This window comes from Eumetopias jubatus, unplaced genomic scaffold (assembly GCF_037043125.1).
Source record: "Eumetopias jubatus isolate StellerSeaLion01/CBP00866 unplaced genomic scaffold, mEumJub1_p1.0 scaffold_3, whole genome shotgun sequence".
Lineage (NCBI taxonomy): Eukaryota > Metazoa > Chordata > Mammalia > Carnivora > Otariidae > Eumetopias > Eumetopias jubatus.
The window spans coordinates 139,260,136-139,272,807 of NW_028274809.1; the positions used below are offsets into that span (position 1 = coordinate 139,260,136).

At 39.2% G+C, this 12,672-nt stretch overlaps 1 protein-coding gene across 2 annotated transcripts in view; it reads right to left on the bottom strand.

Annotated features, from left to right (window-relative positions):
* Positions 1–3,291: 3,291 nt before the first annotated feature.
* The window catches only part of GPALPP1 (GPALPP motifs containing 1), a 39,935-nt gene continuing 30,554 nt past the window's right edge, over positions 3,292–12,672 (bottom strand). For both annotated transcript variants that reach the window (XM_028107643.2, XM_028107634.2), the window contains exons 8-9: positions 7,564–7,782; positions 3,292–6,786 (exon numbers count right to left, since the gene is read on the bottom strand). In XM_028107643.2, the coding sequence (XP_027963444.1) occupies positions 7,564–7,782 (219 nt within the window). In that variant the 3' untranslated portion in view covers positions 3,292–6,786. The remainder of the gene's footprint in view (positions 6,787–7,563; positions 7,783–12,672) is intronic.

A 12,672-nucleotide genomic window follows, 5' to 3' on the forward strand; every position in this document is an offset into this window, starting at 1 on the left:
GCAGGGCCTGGATTCTGTCCCAGGCTGTTCTTTCCAATGTTTCTACTCTTAATTAGCATAGTGTAACACCCCTGCGTTAGTGACGGCTCTTGTGACGAGTGATAAAAGAAGCACATCCGTTTCCATCTCAGAGCATTGACTGTATGAAGAGAAAACTTCAGGACTAACTACCTTACCATATGACCTGTTTGGCCAACATTACTCCATCCTAAGGAAACCAAATGGAAGGGTTGGACGGTAGAAAAGTGGTTATCAGAGAGACTTGAATTTAGTTTTGCAGTTCTTTTTAATATTCTAGCATGGGTCCTTGAAATTTTTCAGCCTTAACACAATCATGCCCCTTTGTTTCTTTTTGACATTCTTTGATCTACTGTCATCTTTCTTTTGCTAGGAAACGCAGAAAATGGTATCTAAAAGTAAACTCATTTGCTTTCAAATTCTTTAGTTAAGATAATTTAGCTGTCAAGGCACAGTTATCTAAGACCTCAAAGCACTTCGGTAACACTGATGAATTTTGCTAAGGAAAAGTCAGAAGGCAGAGACCACCTCTGGAGTTCATCATTAGCATCCATTGTGCCCCTGGCCCTTTCAGGGTTCTGCAATTCCAGGGTATTCAGTTCTGCAATTCCAGCATTCAGATCTCATGGGACCCAACAGCCAGGGACAAGAATCTTATAACCTAACTACTCCTCCTAAAGACTTCCATTTTATTTTATTTTAAAAAAGATTTTATTTACTTATTTGTCAGAGAGAGAGAGAAAGAGAGAGAACAAGCAGGGGGAGCGGCAGGCAGAGGGAGAGGGAGAAGCAGGCTTCCCGCCGAGCAAGAGCCTGATGTGGGGACTCGATCCCAGGACACTGGGACCATGACCTGAGCCGAAAGGAGACCCTTAACCGACTGAACCACCCAGGCACGCCCCAAGATTCTTCCATTTTAGAAGAAGCCTAAGAGAAGGCAGTCTCATGAAACCAAATTATCATTGACAGTAGAATGTTAAAGCCTGTAGTAGCTGGCTGGTAAAAATGTTTGAAGAATAAAGACTTTTATGCATCAATTCACCAACAGAAATGACAATCCAGGCGCCTGGGTGGCTCAGTCGGTTAAGCGTCCGCCTTCGGCTCAGGTCATGATCCCAGGGTCCTGGGATCGAGCCCCGCATTGGGCTCCCTGCTCGGCAGGAAGCCTGCTTCTCCCTCTCCCACTTCCCCTGCTTGTGTTCCCTCTCTCGCTGTGTCTCTGTCAAATAAATATCAAATCTTAAAAAAAAAAAAACAAGAAATGACAATTTAATTTCTCTACTCTTCATAATGCAAGTTATTGCTGGTACTAGTGACTGTAGCTATGCAACATAGAACGACTATGTAGATAATAAATGCAGTGATTCTCAAACTTGAGTTTATAAAGAATGACCTGGGAAATTGTTAAAAACAGAGATTGCCTGACTCTAACCTCAAAGATTCCCAACCCCAGCTCTACTTAAAATAATCAGTTTTGGTGACAGGTATGGACAGAAGTTCAATGTGCTAATTTTCTGCTGATGACATGAGTGGAGTACATGCTGTCTTCAGAGCAAGGGCCTAAAGGGTGAATTCAGACATGGTTGGGAAATTCTAGAAGGCCAGTAGGGTAGATTTTTGGTTTAGGACCCATCTAGCTAACTCCTGGGTGATGTTTATGACTTGGCTAAGGTATACTCTTCTGGGGGCGCCTGGGTGGCTCAGTTGGTTAAGTGACTGCCTTCGGCTCGGGTCGTGATCCCGGAGTCCTGGGATCGAGTCCCACGTCGGGCTCCCGGCTCAGCGGGGAGCCTGCTTCTCCCTGACCCTTTCCCCTCTCATGCTGTTTCTCTCTCTCTCTCTCTCTCAAATAAATAAATAAAATCTTTAAAAAAAAAGTATACTCTTCTGGGAGGCTTCCTTTCACCTTCTAAAACTGGGTCAGATGCCCTTATATGGGGTTCCTAGCATTAGTAGCAAGGACCAACGCTGAGCCCCCATATTTCTTATATACCACCCACACAGGTGCATTTCTTCAAACACTTCAGAACTAATGCTTCAAGGCCTTTGCATGTGTAGTCAGTCACTGTTCACACTGCTAGCATCTTTTTCTTTTTTAATTTTATTTTATTATGTTATGTTAATGACCATCATTAGTTTTTTTAATTTTTTAAAGATTTTATTTATTTATTTGAGAGAAAGAATGAGAGAGAGAGAGAGAGAGAGAGAGAGAGAGAGAGAGAGCACATGAGAGGGGGGAGGGTCAGAGGGAGAAGCAGACTCCCTCCCGAGCAGGGGGCCCGATGAGGGACCCGATCCCGGGACTCCAGGATCATGACCTGAGCCGAAGGCAGTCACTTAACCAACTGAGCCACCCAGGCGCCCCTACATCATTAGTTTTTGATGTAGTGTCCCATGATTCATTGTTTGTGTTTAACACCCAGTGCTCCATGCAGTACGTGCCCTCTTTAATACCCATCACCAGGCTAACCCATCCCCCACTCCCCTCCCCTCTAGAACCCACAGTTTGTTTTTCAGAGTCCATAGTCTCTCATGGTTCGTCTCCCCTCCGAATTCCCCCCCTTCATTTTTCCCTTCCTATCTTCTTCTTCTTTTTTAAACATATAATGTATTATTCATTTCAGAGGTACAGGTCTGTGATTCATCAGTTTACACAATTCACGGCGCTTACCATAGCACATACCCTCCCCAATGTCTATCACCCAGCCACCCCATCCCTCCACATCTCTTCAGAAAGACTTTCCTTATCATTTTACCTAAAAAGTTTCTCGTCCTCAACCAACCCTATATAATAAAAAATTAGGACCTTATAAAAAGGGGGGATAACCTCCCCACCCCAAATTATAAAAGAACACATGCTTTCTGAAAGAATTTGGGAAGTAGAGAAAGGAAAAAAAAAAGCTGATAATTAAACACCCCTGAAAACACCTACCATTATAAAACCTTATGATACATAGAACAATGGAATCTTGGTTATAAGCCAGTTCTAGTCCCTCTTGGGCCATGGTGCTCTTAAGAGCATTTCCAATTTGTCTTGCATGTCTAAAGAAAGAGTTACTAATTGTAGTTATATTGGGATAATGAAAACGTGGCAAGTGAGTTTTCTTCCTAAAATGATCTGATTGGCCAGAATATATTTTTGTGGAATATTCTCTTTGCCAATATTGCCTGCTTCAGAGGAGTTAATTATATTAAAACAGAACAAAAATAAAAGACCACAACTTCTCAGATAGAGATGAAACTTTATTTATACATAAGAAATTATACATCAGGAATTCTTTTCTAAAAACAGTCTTTTCCTGTAAAGTTCAAAATGAAAAGGTTCAAAGGGGCAGTGTATAGCTCTTTATAATACTTTACAAACTAGAGTCCCAGTTAGACAATTTTTTAAGCTGCAAAAAAATATACCTCTCCTATAATAGAAAATGCATGGCCTCTGTAAGTGCAGACTTAAATCTCATGATGATGTCAAAAGCCAAAGTAAAATAAATTAATACCATGAAAAAATAGAAGACTTGGCACTGATGTTACACTGGCATTATCTCTAACCACTTCCCACCACATTAATTCTTCCTCTTAGGTACATAACTCAACAGAAAATTGTTTTTTCTAATAATACTTATCATTACCATGGAAGAAATACAAAGGAGACGTGACTGGACTCCTGTAGATAGTTTAACAACATATCTGCCATGATCATATGTTTCTTGAGTAATAATATTAACATTATCCATTCTATATAAGAAATAAAAAGTGCCATCATGTTTGGGGACCAAATAATTTATAGAATAACTACTAATCTATTCTGGAGCACGTAAGCTTCAGTACCATGTCAATTTCAACCTCACTTCTAAAAAAAGTCATTAATTCAAAGAACTATTAAAAGTTCAAGAGATAAATTAAATGTCAAATGGTTGCTATATCCAAATATGATTAAAAACTCTTAGAAAGACCATGGCTTTTTTTTTTTCTTTTTAAGAGCAGGGCTTAATTTACAGTATTTTGCCCAATATAGAAGGCTTTAATTTATCTGATAATGATTGGGTGAAACCATCACCTCTCACCTTCTGTCCCCACTCCCAATTCCCTCACTTCTGAAGCCACCATTTATTTATCAGTAATGTGGTTACTTTGTGGAAGTAACTCAATCTATCTGAGATGACGATTTACAGAGGTGGACAAAAATCATGTAATTTCAGGTACAATGAACTTAGATGTTACCTTCAACAGAAAAGAAAGTTAAAGTATTTGCTTGACCTTTTGAACGTAGTGTTGCTCTTTTTTCTTCTTCATTTTTAAGTTTCACAGGAGGTCACAGTTCTATAAAACTTAGCCAAGACGTATAGGAAATCAAAAAGTTCTTATTAGAAGATGTCAACAATGCCAATTTTCTGCCAGATGGATGGAGACTTGATTTAAGTAGGTTTTTTTACCACTTTGGAAGAGGGGAGGGGCAGACATGGGCACCTTTCCATTCTGCGTAAACAGCAACTCTCTTCTTTTATTATCAATGCTGTTATACTGGGCGTGGGCTCTCTGAGGGGCATAAAAAACTCTGGTCTGGCCTTACATTTCATTCAAACTGCCCTGGGCTGGCATGAAAGAGCATGACACCCAAGCAAGCAGTAAGGCGGCAACTCACGGAAAGCATTAGGCAGAAAGAAGAGGTTTTTCTCCCTTTTGCTGAGGACAAAGATGCTTCAAGGCGAGGGGAAAAACAACAAATGTGTGATATGGAAATATCCTATCTCCTTAAGGTGAAGAAAACAAAAATAAGTAATGAAAGGTGACATTTTTACTTTAAAAAATTCCAAGTTTCTCAAAAATATATGTTAGAAATTTATATAAGGGTGAGGAACTTTTGAAAACATTTTTTCCTTTCATCGGGGAAAAATTATAACACAATTAAATGAGAGCAATGGATGCTTTGCACAAAGTTTTGTGTTCAGAAAATATTGCTCATTAAAAATGACATCTTAGGCAAATGGTGGTTCTGTTCAATTTTGCTTAGACAAGCTTTTTCATTTTGCTTAGGAGAATAATTCATCTTTTTAATAGCTATGCTCCTTGAGTAGGCTACTGTTTATGCTGATATCATAAAAGCAAATAATAATTTGTGCCATAATTTGAACAGTTCACTCAATTGTCATAAAGCCTAAATGAACTAGGAGTCCGAAGGTTTTTCCATTAAAACCTCACACTTTCCACCTAGTCTCTTGTTTTGTGTTCTTTTTTTCCCCACAGAAAACAAAAAACAAAACCTCTCATGCTTTATCAAAACTACAACATAGAACTAGTGAACAGTTAGGATGGTTCTGTAAGAAAACATAACGTAGAGAATTTGAATTTAGGCTTTAACTGTTTAGAATGTTCTATTTAACATCTTAATAGACAGTACCTCAAGCATTACAAACTTACATACTCTCATTAGGGTGGTTATGATTCGAGTTGCCATTTATATTTTTGTATTCAGAGATTATGAACTTGATTTTTTTAAAAGACTATTCATGACTGATATAAAAGATCAGTCCCCAATAAATTAGCTAAAATCTGTTAAATATAAATGGGTAAAATAAGATCACTGCAAAGCAAAGTTTAAAGACTTAGAGAGCTTTGGCTGAGACCATGGAGACCAAGTCTTAGACTTCACACTGCTAATGCTTAATGGCGTATTTTTTTTTTTAAAGATTTTATTTATTTATTTGACAGAGAGAGACACAGCGAGAGAGGGAACACAAGCAGGGGGAGTGGGAGAGGGAGAAACAGGCTTCCTGCGGAGCAGGGAGCCCGATGCGGGACTCGATCCCAGGACCCTGGGATCATGACCTGAGCCGAAGGCAGATGTTTAACGACTGAGCCACTCAGGCGCCCCTTCATGGCATATTTTGTCCCTTAGATTGCCTCCCCTAGAAATACTTATTAAGGTTGGAAAAATCAAAATAGTTTTTCCTTAGCACATGAGATAATGCAGAGGCCCTTCTTTCTTTCTTTTTTTTTTTTTTTTAAGATTTTATTTATTTGACAGAGAGAGAGATAGAAGAGCACAAGCAGAGGGAATGGCAGAGGGAGAGGGAGAAGCAGGCTCTGCACTGAGCAGGGAGCCTGATACGGGACTTGATCCCAGCACCCTGGGATCATGACCCGAGCCGAAGGCAGACACTTAACCATCTGAGCCACCCAGGCGCCCGGCCCTTCTTTCTGACTTAAAAACCAACCAACCAACAAAAACAAAAGCCCAAGCAACAAATAAAAAGCCCTGATTGCCCAAACAAGCAAAATGTGAACAAAACAGATGAAACCTCCGAGTCCTCTATTTGTAAATGTGTATTCACAGGCTGCAGTTCAGAGGGAAAACCCCAACAATTTCAAATTCATGGACTGACTACAAGGACCCGACACACTTACTCCAGGGCAGGTGAGTAATATTTGATGAGGAAGTCTAAGCTCTGGTGGAGATTCAGTGGATAGTCCTGACCAGATCTTATAGGATACTTGTGAGACACCACAGAAATTAAAGAACAGATGGGTCCTCAAAATAATTATTTGAAGAAAAGCCCACACTTCCTCAGAAGCCAAAAACACATAAAACTCTATTCCACATAAGAAATACTGACTTTAGGTTCCCACAGGACTTATAGGACGTACAGCACAAGGTAAGTTTTTAAGACTAAAGTCACCTCTAATCTTAAGGAATTCAAAACAAAGGGATAAAGGTAGATAGATAAAAGAGTATTCTTCAACTTTTCTTCATTGCACAGGGAAATCCCCCTGAGGAATAAGAAAGTTCAGTAAGTTGGAACATATTTCTAACTTTAACTGTATTTTCCTTTTTTTTTAATTTTTAATTTTTTTAGATTTTAAGTAATCTCTACACCCAATGTGGGGCTTGAACTCACAACCCTGAGATCAAAAGTCACATGCTCCACTGACCGAGCCAACCAGGTGCCTCTGTATTTTCCTTTAAAGCCACATTTTAATATTGATGTAGGTTTCATACAGTTAAAAATGATAAAGATTTTAAGAAGCAACCTTAGCTTTTAGGTAATTCCTTACTCACCTTTATGAACCCTTGTCAGATTGAGCTGTGGATGAAGGATATAATGATTTTGAACCTTAATTTATAGAGAGGCTTTCAAAGCAATGAACGTTTCCTAACTGTGATCTTGTTTAACACAGGGATTATAAACACATCTCCTTTCTCCGTTCTTTACAAAAGCATGCATATTTACCCAAGCTTCAAACCACTCTTTCCTTTGCCATTTCTTATAAACTAAACTTTACTTTTAGTGTCTTTAATGGCAATGCCTGGTTAATAGCAGTGCCTGAAGACAAAAGCTACTTTTCTGGTAAAACTACATTTTTTATCCCACAAGGGCTGAATATTCAAAAGAAACATGGTTGACTTATCAAAAAAGATTTCCAGGTTTATAATCTACTTTATTATAAAAGGAAATAGATTTTTACACACAATTATTTATGGATAACAGAACATTCAGAAAAGTTCAAATTTATCAGTTTGAAAGTATACCTCAATGAAATACTTACTTATAAAAACATACTGCCTTTGCCATGGGAAAATCTGGTGTTTAGTTCTCTAGATTTCTTTATCAGAGCTTTTTTCTGAGCTTCGTCAAACCGATTAACCTTGAGATCTTTATCACGGTCAAATGGTATTCTTTCTTGGGGCTTATTTTTCTCTTCAGCAGCCTTATTCTTTAATTTTTTATGATGAATGTCCATAAGAGATTCTGATCTTTTTGATTCCTTGGGGAAAGCAAGAGAGTAGAAATGAAAATCTTTGTTTGTATAGATTACGGACAGAATATGATCGTGAAGCAAAATGATTAAGCAGTAATGATGAACCTTAAGGAGGACTTTTTACAAACCCTGTCAGGTTTTGCCAAATCCAAGACAGGATCTATGAAGAAGATCTGTATCAGAGGGAAATTCAATTCAACCAAAATGAAGATATCTACTAACTACCATTATTATATAATAGTAATAAAAAAAAAGCAAGACAGAGAGGAAATAAACTTTGAAATAACCACGTGTGGTGTGTCATAATTAGAGTCCAAGCCAAGAACATGGGTGAGAAGGAAGAGCAATTACATTGTCACCGAGGAGCCTGGGTAAAGTGTCATGGATGTGCTGGTCTGTGAAGCCTGAACAGGTGGATAGGAAGGAAAGGGCATGGCTAAGCTGAAGCAGAAACAAGGGCAAACCCAAAAAATAATGGCACAGGAGTGACAAAATTCAAGGCCCGCTCAGGATATCCTGGCATATTCCATAAGCTAAGAGATTTTTGTTCCTTTCAGTTTTCTGTTTTCTCCTACATCCCTCACTTTCTTTCTTCTTAGTTGGGACAGGTGCTCACGGTTTCAAATGTACCTAGTAGGATAAAGTCTGAGCAAAGGCCATTGGTTTCATCAACTAGAGAGTCATTCTAGACCTTCCAGTATTGATTCAAGTACAAGAATGAATGGCCCTGGGATGCCTGGGTGGCTCAGTCCTTGGGCGTCTGCCTTCGGCTTGGGTCATGATCCCAGGGTCCTGGGATCGAGTCCTGTGTCGGGCTCCCTGCTCAGCGGGAAGCCTGCTTCTCCCTCTCCCACTCCCCCTGCTTGTGTTCCCTCTCTTGCTGTCTCTCTATCAAATAAATAAATGAGATCTTTAAAAAAAAAAAAAAAAAGAAAGAAAGAAAAAGAAAGAAAGAAAGAAAGAAAGAAAGAAAGAAAGGCCCTGAGTTAAAGGAGCAGGGAGTGGAATGCATCAGTGGTTCTAGGCAGTATAGACCGGCAGCCTTCAGAGGTGGGCAGACGTGGGCCTGCGGGCTACAGAGAGTGGGGTCCATGTGGTATGGAGGCGTGGATAATTTTAAGGTTATCCACCCACAATGCTCAACTTCTTCATGTACCCTCACTTAAAACTGATTTGCTCCATAAGGCATCTTGTTATCTTGATCTCTCTCTCCCCTTTTATTATAGCCCTTTACCACTTCACAAAGGAGAGGCCTCTCAGATTCTTACTGTAAGAATACTGCCTAGGAGACCAAGTCTCCATGGTTTCAAACAAAAATGTGAAATACTGGCATGGGGAAACTTCCTCTGAGGTACTATAAACCCAGGGAGGCTTTGTGTTCTTCTGTGTCTTTTTTTTTTTTAAGACTTTTATTTATGTATTTATTTAGAGAGTAGGAGTGGGGGGGCAGAGGATCTTTTTTTAAAAAGAAGATTTATTTATTTATTTGAGAGAGAGAGAGAAAGGGAGAGCAAGCCTGAGCAGAGGGAGAGAATCTCAAGTAGCTTCCCCACTTACTGGGGAGCCTGAAGCGGGGCTTTATCTCACAACCCAGAGATTGTGACCTGAGTGGAAATCAAGTCAGATGCTTAACCGACTGAGCCACCCAGGCATCCTGTTCTGTGTCTTAAACATATTTCTCTTAAGTGTGTGGTATCCCTCAGAAATTGGTGTTTTGGTTTTTGTTCGAATGTTCTGTGCTCAGACTGAATAGAAGGGCACTGGAAGAAAGGGTCATTTTTGCTTAGCAACCACACCTCTTCCAGGCCCTACCCTGTTAAAGAATGTGTTTGAGAGCAAAGAAGTAAAGAGAGCTTAGTGAAAGCAACACAAGAAGGCACTGGTAAGAAACACTGAAAATGTAGCATCCTATTTCATCCAAGAGACAAACTATCATGCCTACCTCTCTACTTTAGAATTCAGAAGTGTCACTGGAATAATCATCAACACATCTATTTGAATGGAAAAACAAAGCGAGATCTTCTGACAGAAAGTAAGTCTTACTTCGCTGATTTGACAACCAGAACCGACTTTATCAATTAGGTTATGTGGTAGTTATTCTCCATCAACTGAATAAGCTCAATCTGGAGCTATGGGTTTTAACAGAATGTACAAAAGATATCATGTTGGGATGCCTGGGTGGCTCAGTTGGTTGAGGGTCTGCCTTCAGCTCAGGTCATTATCCCAGGGCCCTGGGATTGAGCCCCGCATCAGGCTCCCTGCTCCATGGGAAGCCTGCTTCTCCCTCTGCCTGCCATTCCCCCTGCTTTTTACTCTTCTCTCTCTCTCTCCCCAAAACTCTCTCTCTGGCAAAAAAATAAAAAAATAAAAAAAATCTTAAAAAAAAAAGATACTGTATTAGTTAAGTACGTATTTGAATTACCACTACTTCCATTTTCCTAATCCCTCTCATTCATTTCATAAATCTTGGTAAAATCTTTTAGAAACAAATTTATTTGCATGTCAAGTGCTTTCCAATTCTTTTTTTTTAAAGATTTTATTTATTTATTTGACAGATAGAGACACAGCGAGAGAAGGAACACAGGCAGGGGGGAGCGGCAGAGGGAGAAGCAGGCTTCCCGCAGAGCAGGGAGCCCGATGCGGGGCTTGATCCCAGGACCCTGGGATCATGACCTGAGCTGAAGGCAGATGCCCAATGACTGAGCCACCCAGGCGCCCCTCCAATTCTCTTTTTTTTAAAAAAAGATTTATTTATTTTAAAGAGCGAGCAAGCGTGAGGTGGGGAGGGGCAGAAGGAGAGGGAGAGATACTTGTCAATATAATCATACAAGATTTTCAAGAGTAAGAGACTTTCATTATGATAAAATTCTGTGGCAGAAGAGAAAGAAAATTATGAATTCAAGGAGAAAAAGAGATGAAATAAAATTTCCAAATGTTACAGAAGTGCTTGTTCAGGTATATTTTTTAATGGATAATAACTGATATTGAATTGCTATGGCACTTGGATTCCATTTGAAACATTTAACAGAGTAATGCCCTATAAAATACATTTTTGGTAACTATTGAAACTTACAATAAAAATTTTTAGATGTGAAGGATAAAGGTTTCTTTTAGGGGTTACCAAGCAAAAACACCTGAAGACTGCTGGTCTCCACTCCTGACTGACTGAAAAGAAATACAGATTCCTGAGCCCCATCGTAGATTTCGCCAATCTAAATTGCTAACTGTGAGTCTCAGAAACCCGTGCTTTTAAAAATCACCCAGGTTCTCAGATAGGTGACCCACCAGATGTGGAACCTGCTATGTAGATCATTCTTTCTGATGACTGGGTATTAATAGAGAGGAGAGGGAAAGCAACACAAAGGACATGAAGGGCAGGGTTAACTGGATGATGAGGAACTATAATGTAACAGAATTATGTATGAATGTATAAATATAAGAAAGCCATACGAGAAAACCTTAATCTTTTAGCATCATTTCTCCACATTCTCCCTCCCTTTTTCATGAATGAGAAAATACCTCATTAATGGGGTAATACGGATGAAGGTAGACAGGCTATCAAGAATTGGAAGGGGAAAGGCGTGAAGATCTAAGAAGGTGCTAGAGAAAACAGAGAACAGAGGAGATGCATGAAGATGTGAAAAAGAATGAAGCCGTAGAGGCCCTACTTCACCTAGAGCTACTACTGAGGAACAGGATTGATACTGATGATCAAAACTACACAAAAGGATGGGGGCGCCTGGGTGGTGTAGTCAGTTAAGTGTCTGACTCTTGATTTCAGCTCAGGTCATGATTTCAGCGTTGTGAGATCAAGACCCCAGTCAACTTGCTCTTCCTCTCCCTCTGCTCCCCCATCCCTCTCTTACAAACAAACAAATGTACTGTACAAAAGGTAACAAAAGCAAACAAAAATGGAGAAATAAAGATAGCAGGTTTCAATTTACTGATCCCCTATATTAGTAAATTAAATATCAATAAAAAGAGGAATACATTAAACCACTGGACTACTACAATCAATTCAAACAATTCAAGTGCTCAAATTTGTTATGATAAATGAACTGTTTTATCTGCACCTTCAGGGATACTGTTTCAGCATAACTTGCACATTGTGACACCCATGACCAAACCAATGCTGGAGCTATAAAAAAAATAACGAAAACAACCAGAAACAGTTCACTAAAAATCACCCTGAGGACAATTCATGTACAGAGCAATTTGCTAAATGACCAATTTCTGATTTACCAAATTTAATCATTTAACAAAATGTGTGTTTTATAACAATTTATAAAAGCCAGGGCAATTTGTTTAGAATGAGATAATTTTTTAGCTGCTTTTGAAAATTCATGCTAAGAGTCTAGTTCTTTGGGTTTTTTTTGTCTTCATGTCTTAATGTCTTAATTAAAGAGTGTTTGATTAATCCAAACCAAGAGTTAAGAGGGTGGTTTTTAAGACCATTACTGTTTTGAAAAGTAAATCTTGTGAATAAAATTTCAGCACAAGATTATAACTCTAATCTTTTCGGCATATTTTTAAAATTTATTTTATTTTATTTTAGATAGAGAGGGCGAGACAGAGTGTGCAAAGGGAGCTGGGGGAGGGGCAGAGAGAGAATCTTAAACAGGCTCTAAGCCCAGCACAGAACCCAACTTGGGGCTAGATCTCAGGACCCTGAGATCAGACCTGAGCCAAAATCAAGAGTTGGATGCCTAACCGACTGCGCTACCCAGGCGCCCTTTGATGCATCTTAAAGTAAACTGCAGACATCATTACAGATATCCCTAAGTACTTCAGCATTCATTTCATTAGCTCGAATTCAATATTTATTCACAATTTTTTCCTTCAAGGTAAATTAACATACAATGAAATGCACAAATCTTAAGTGTTACATTCACTGAG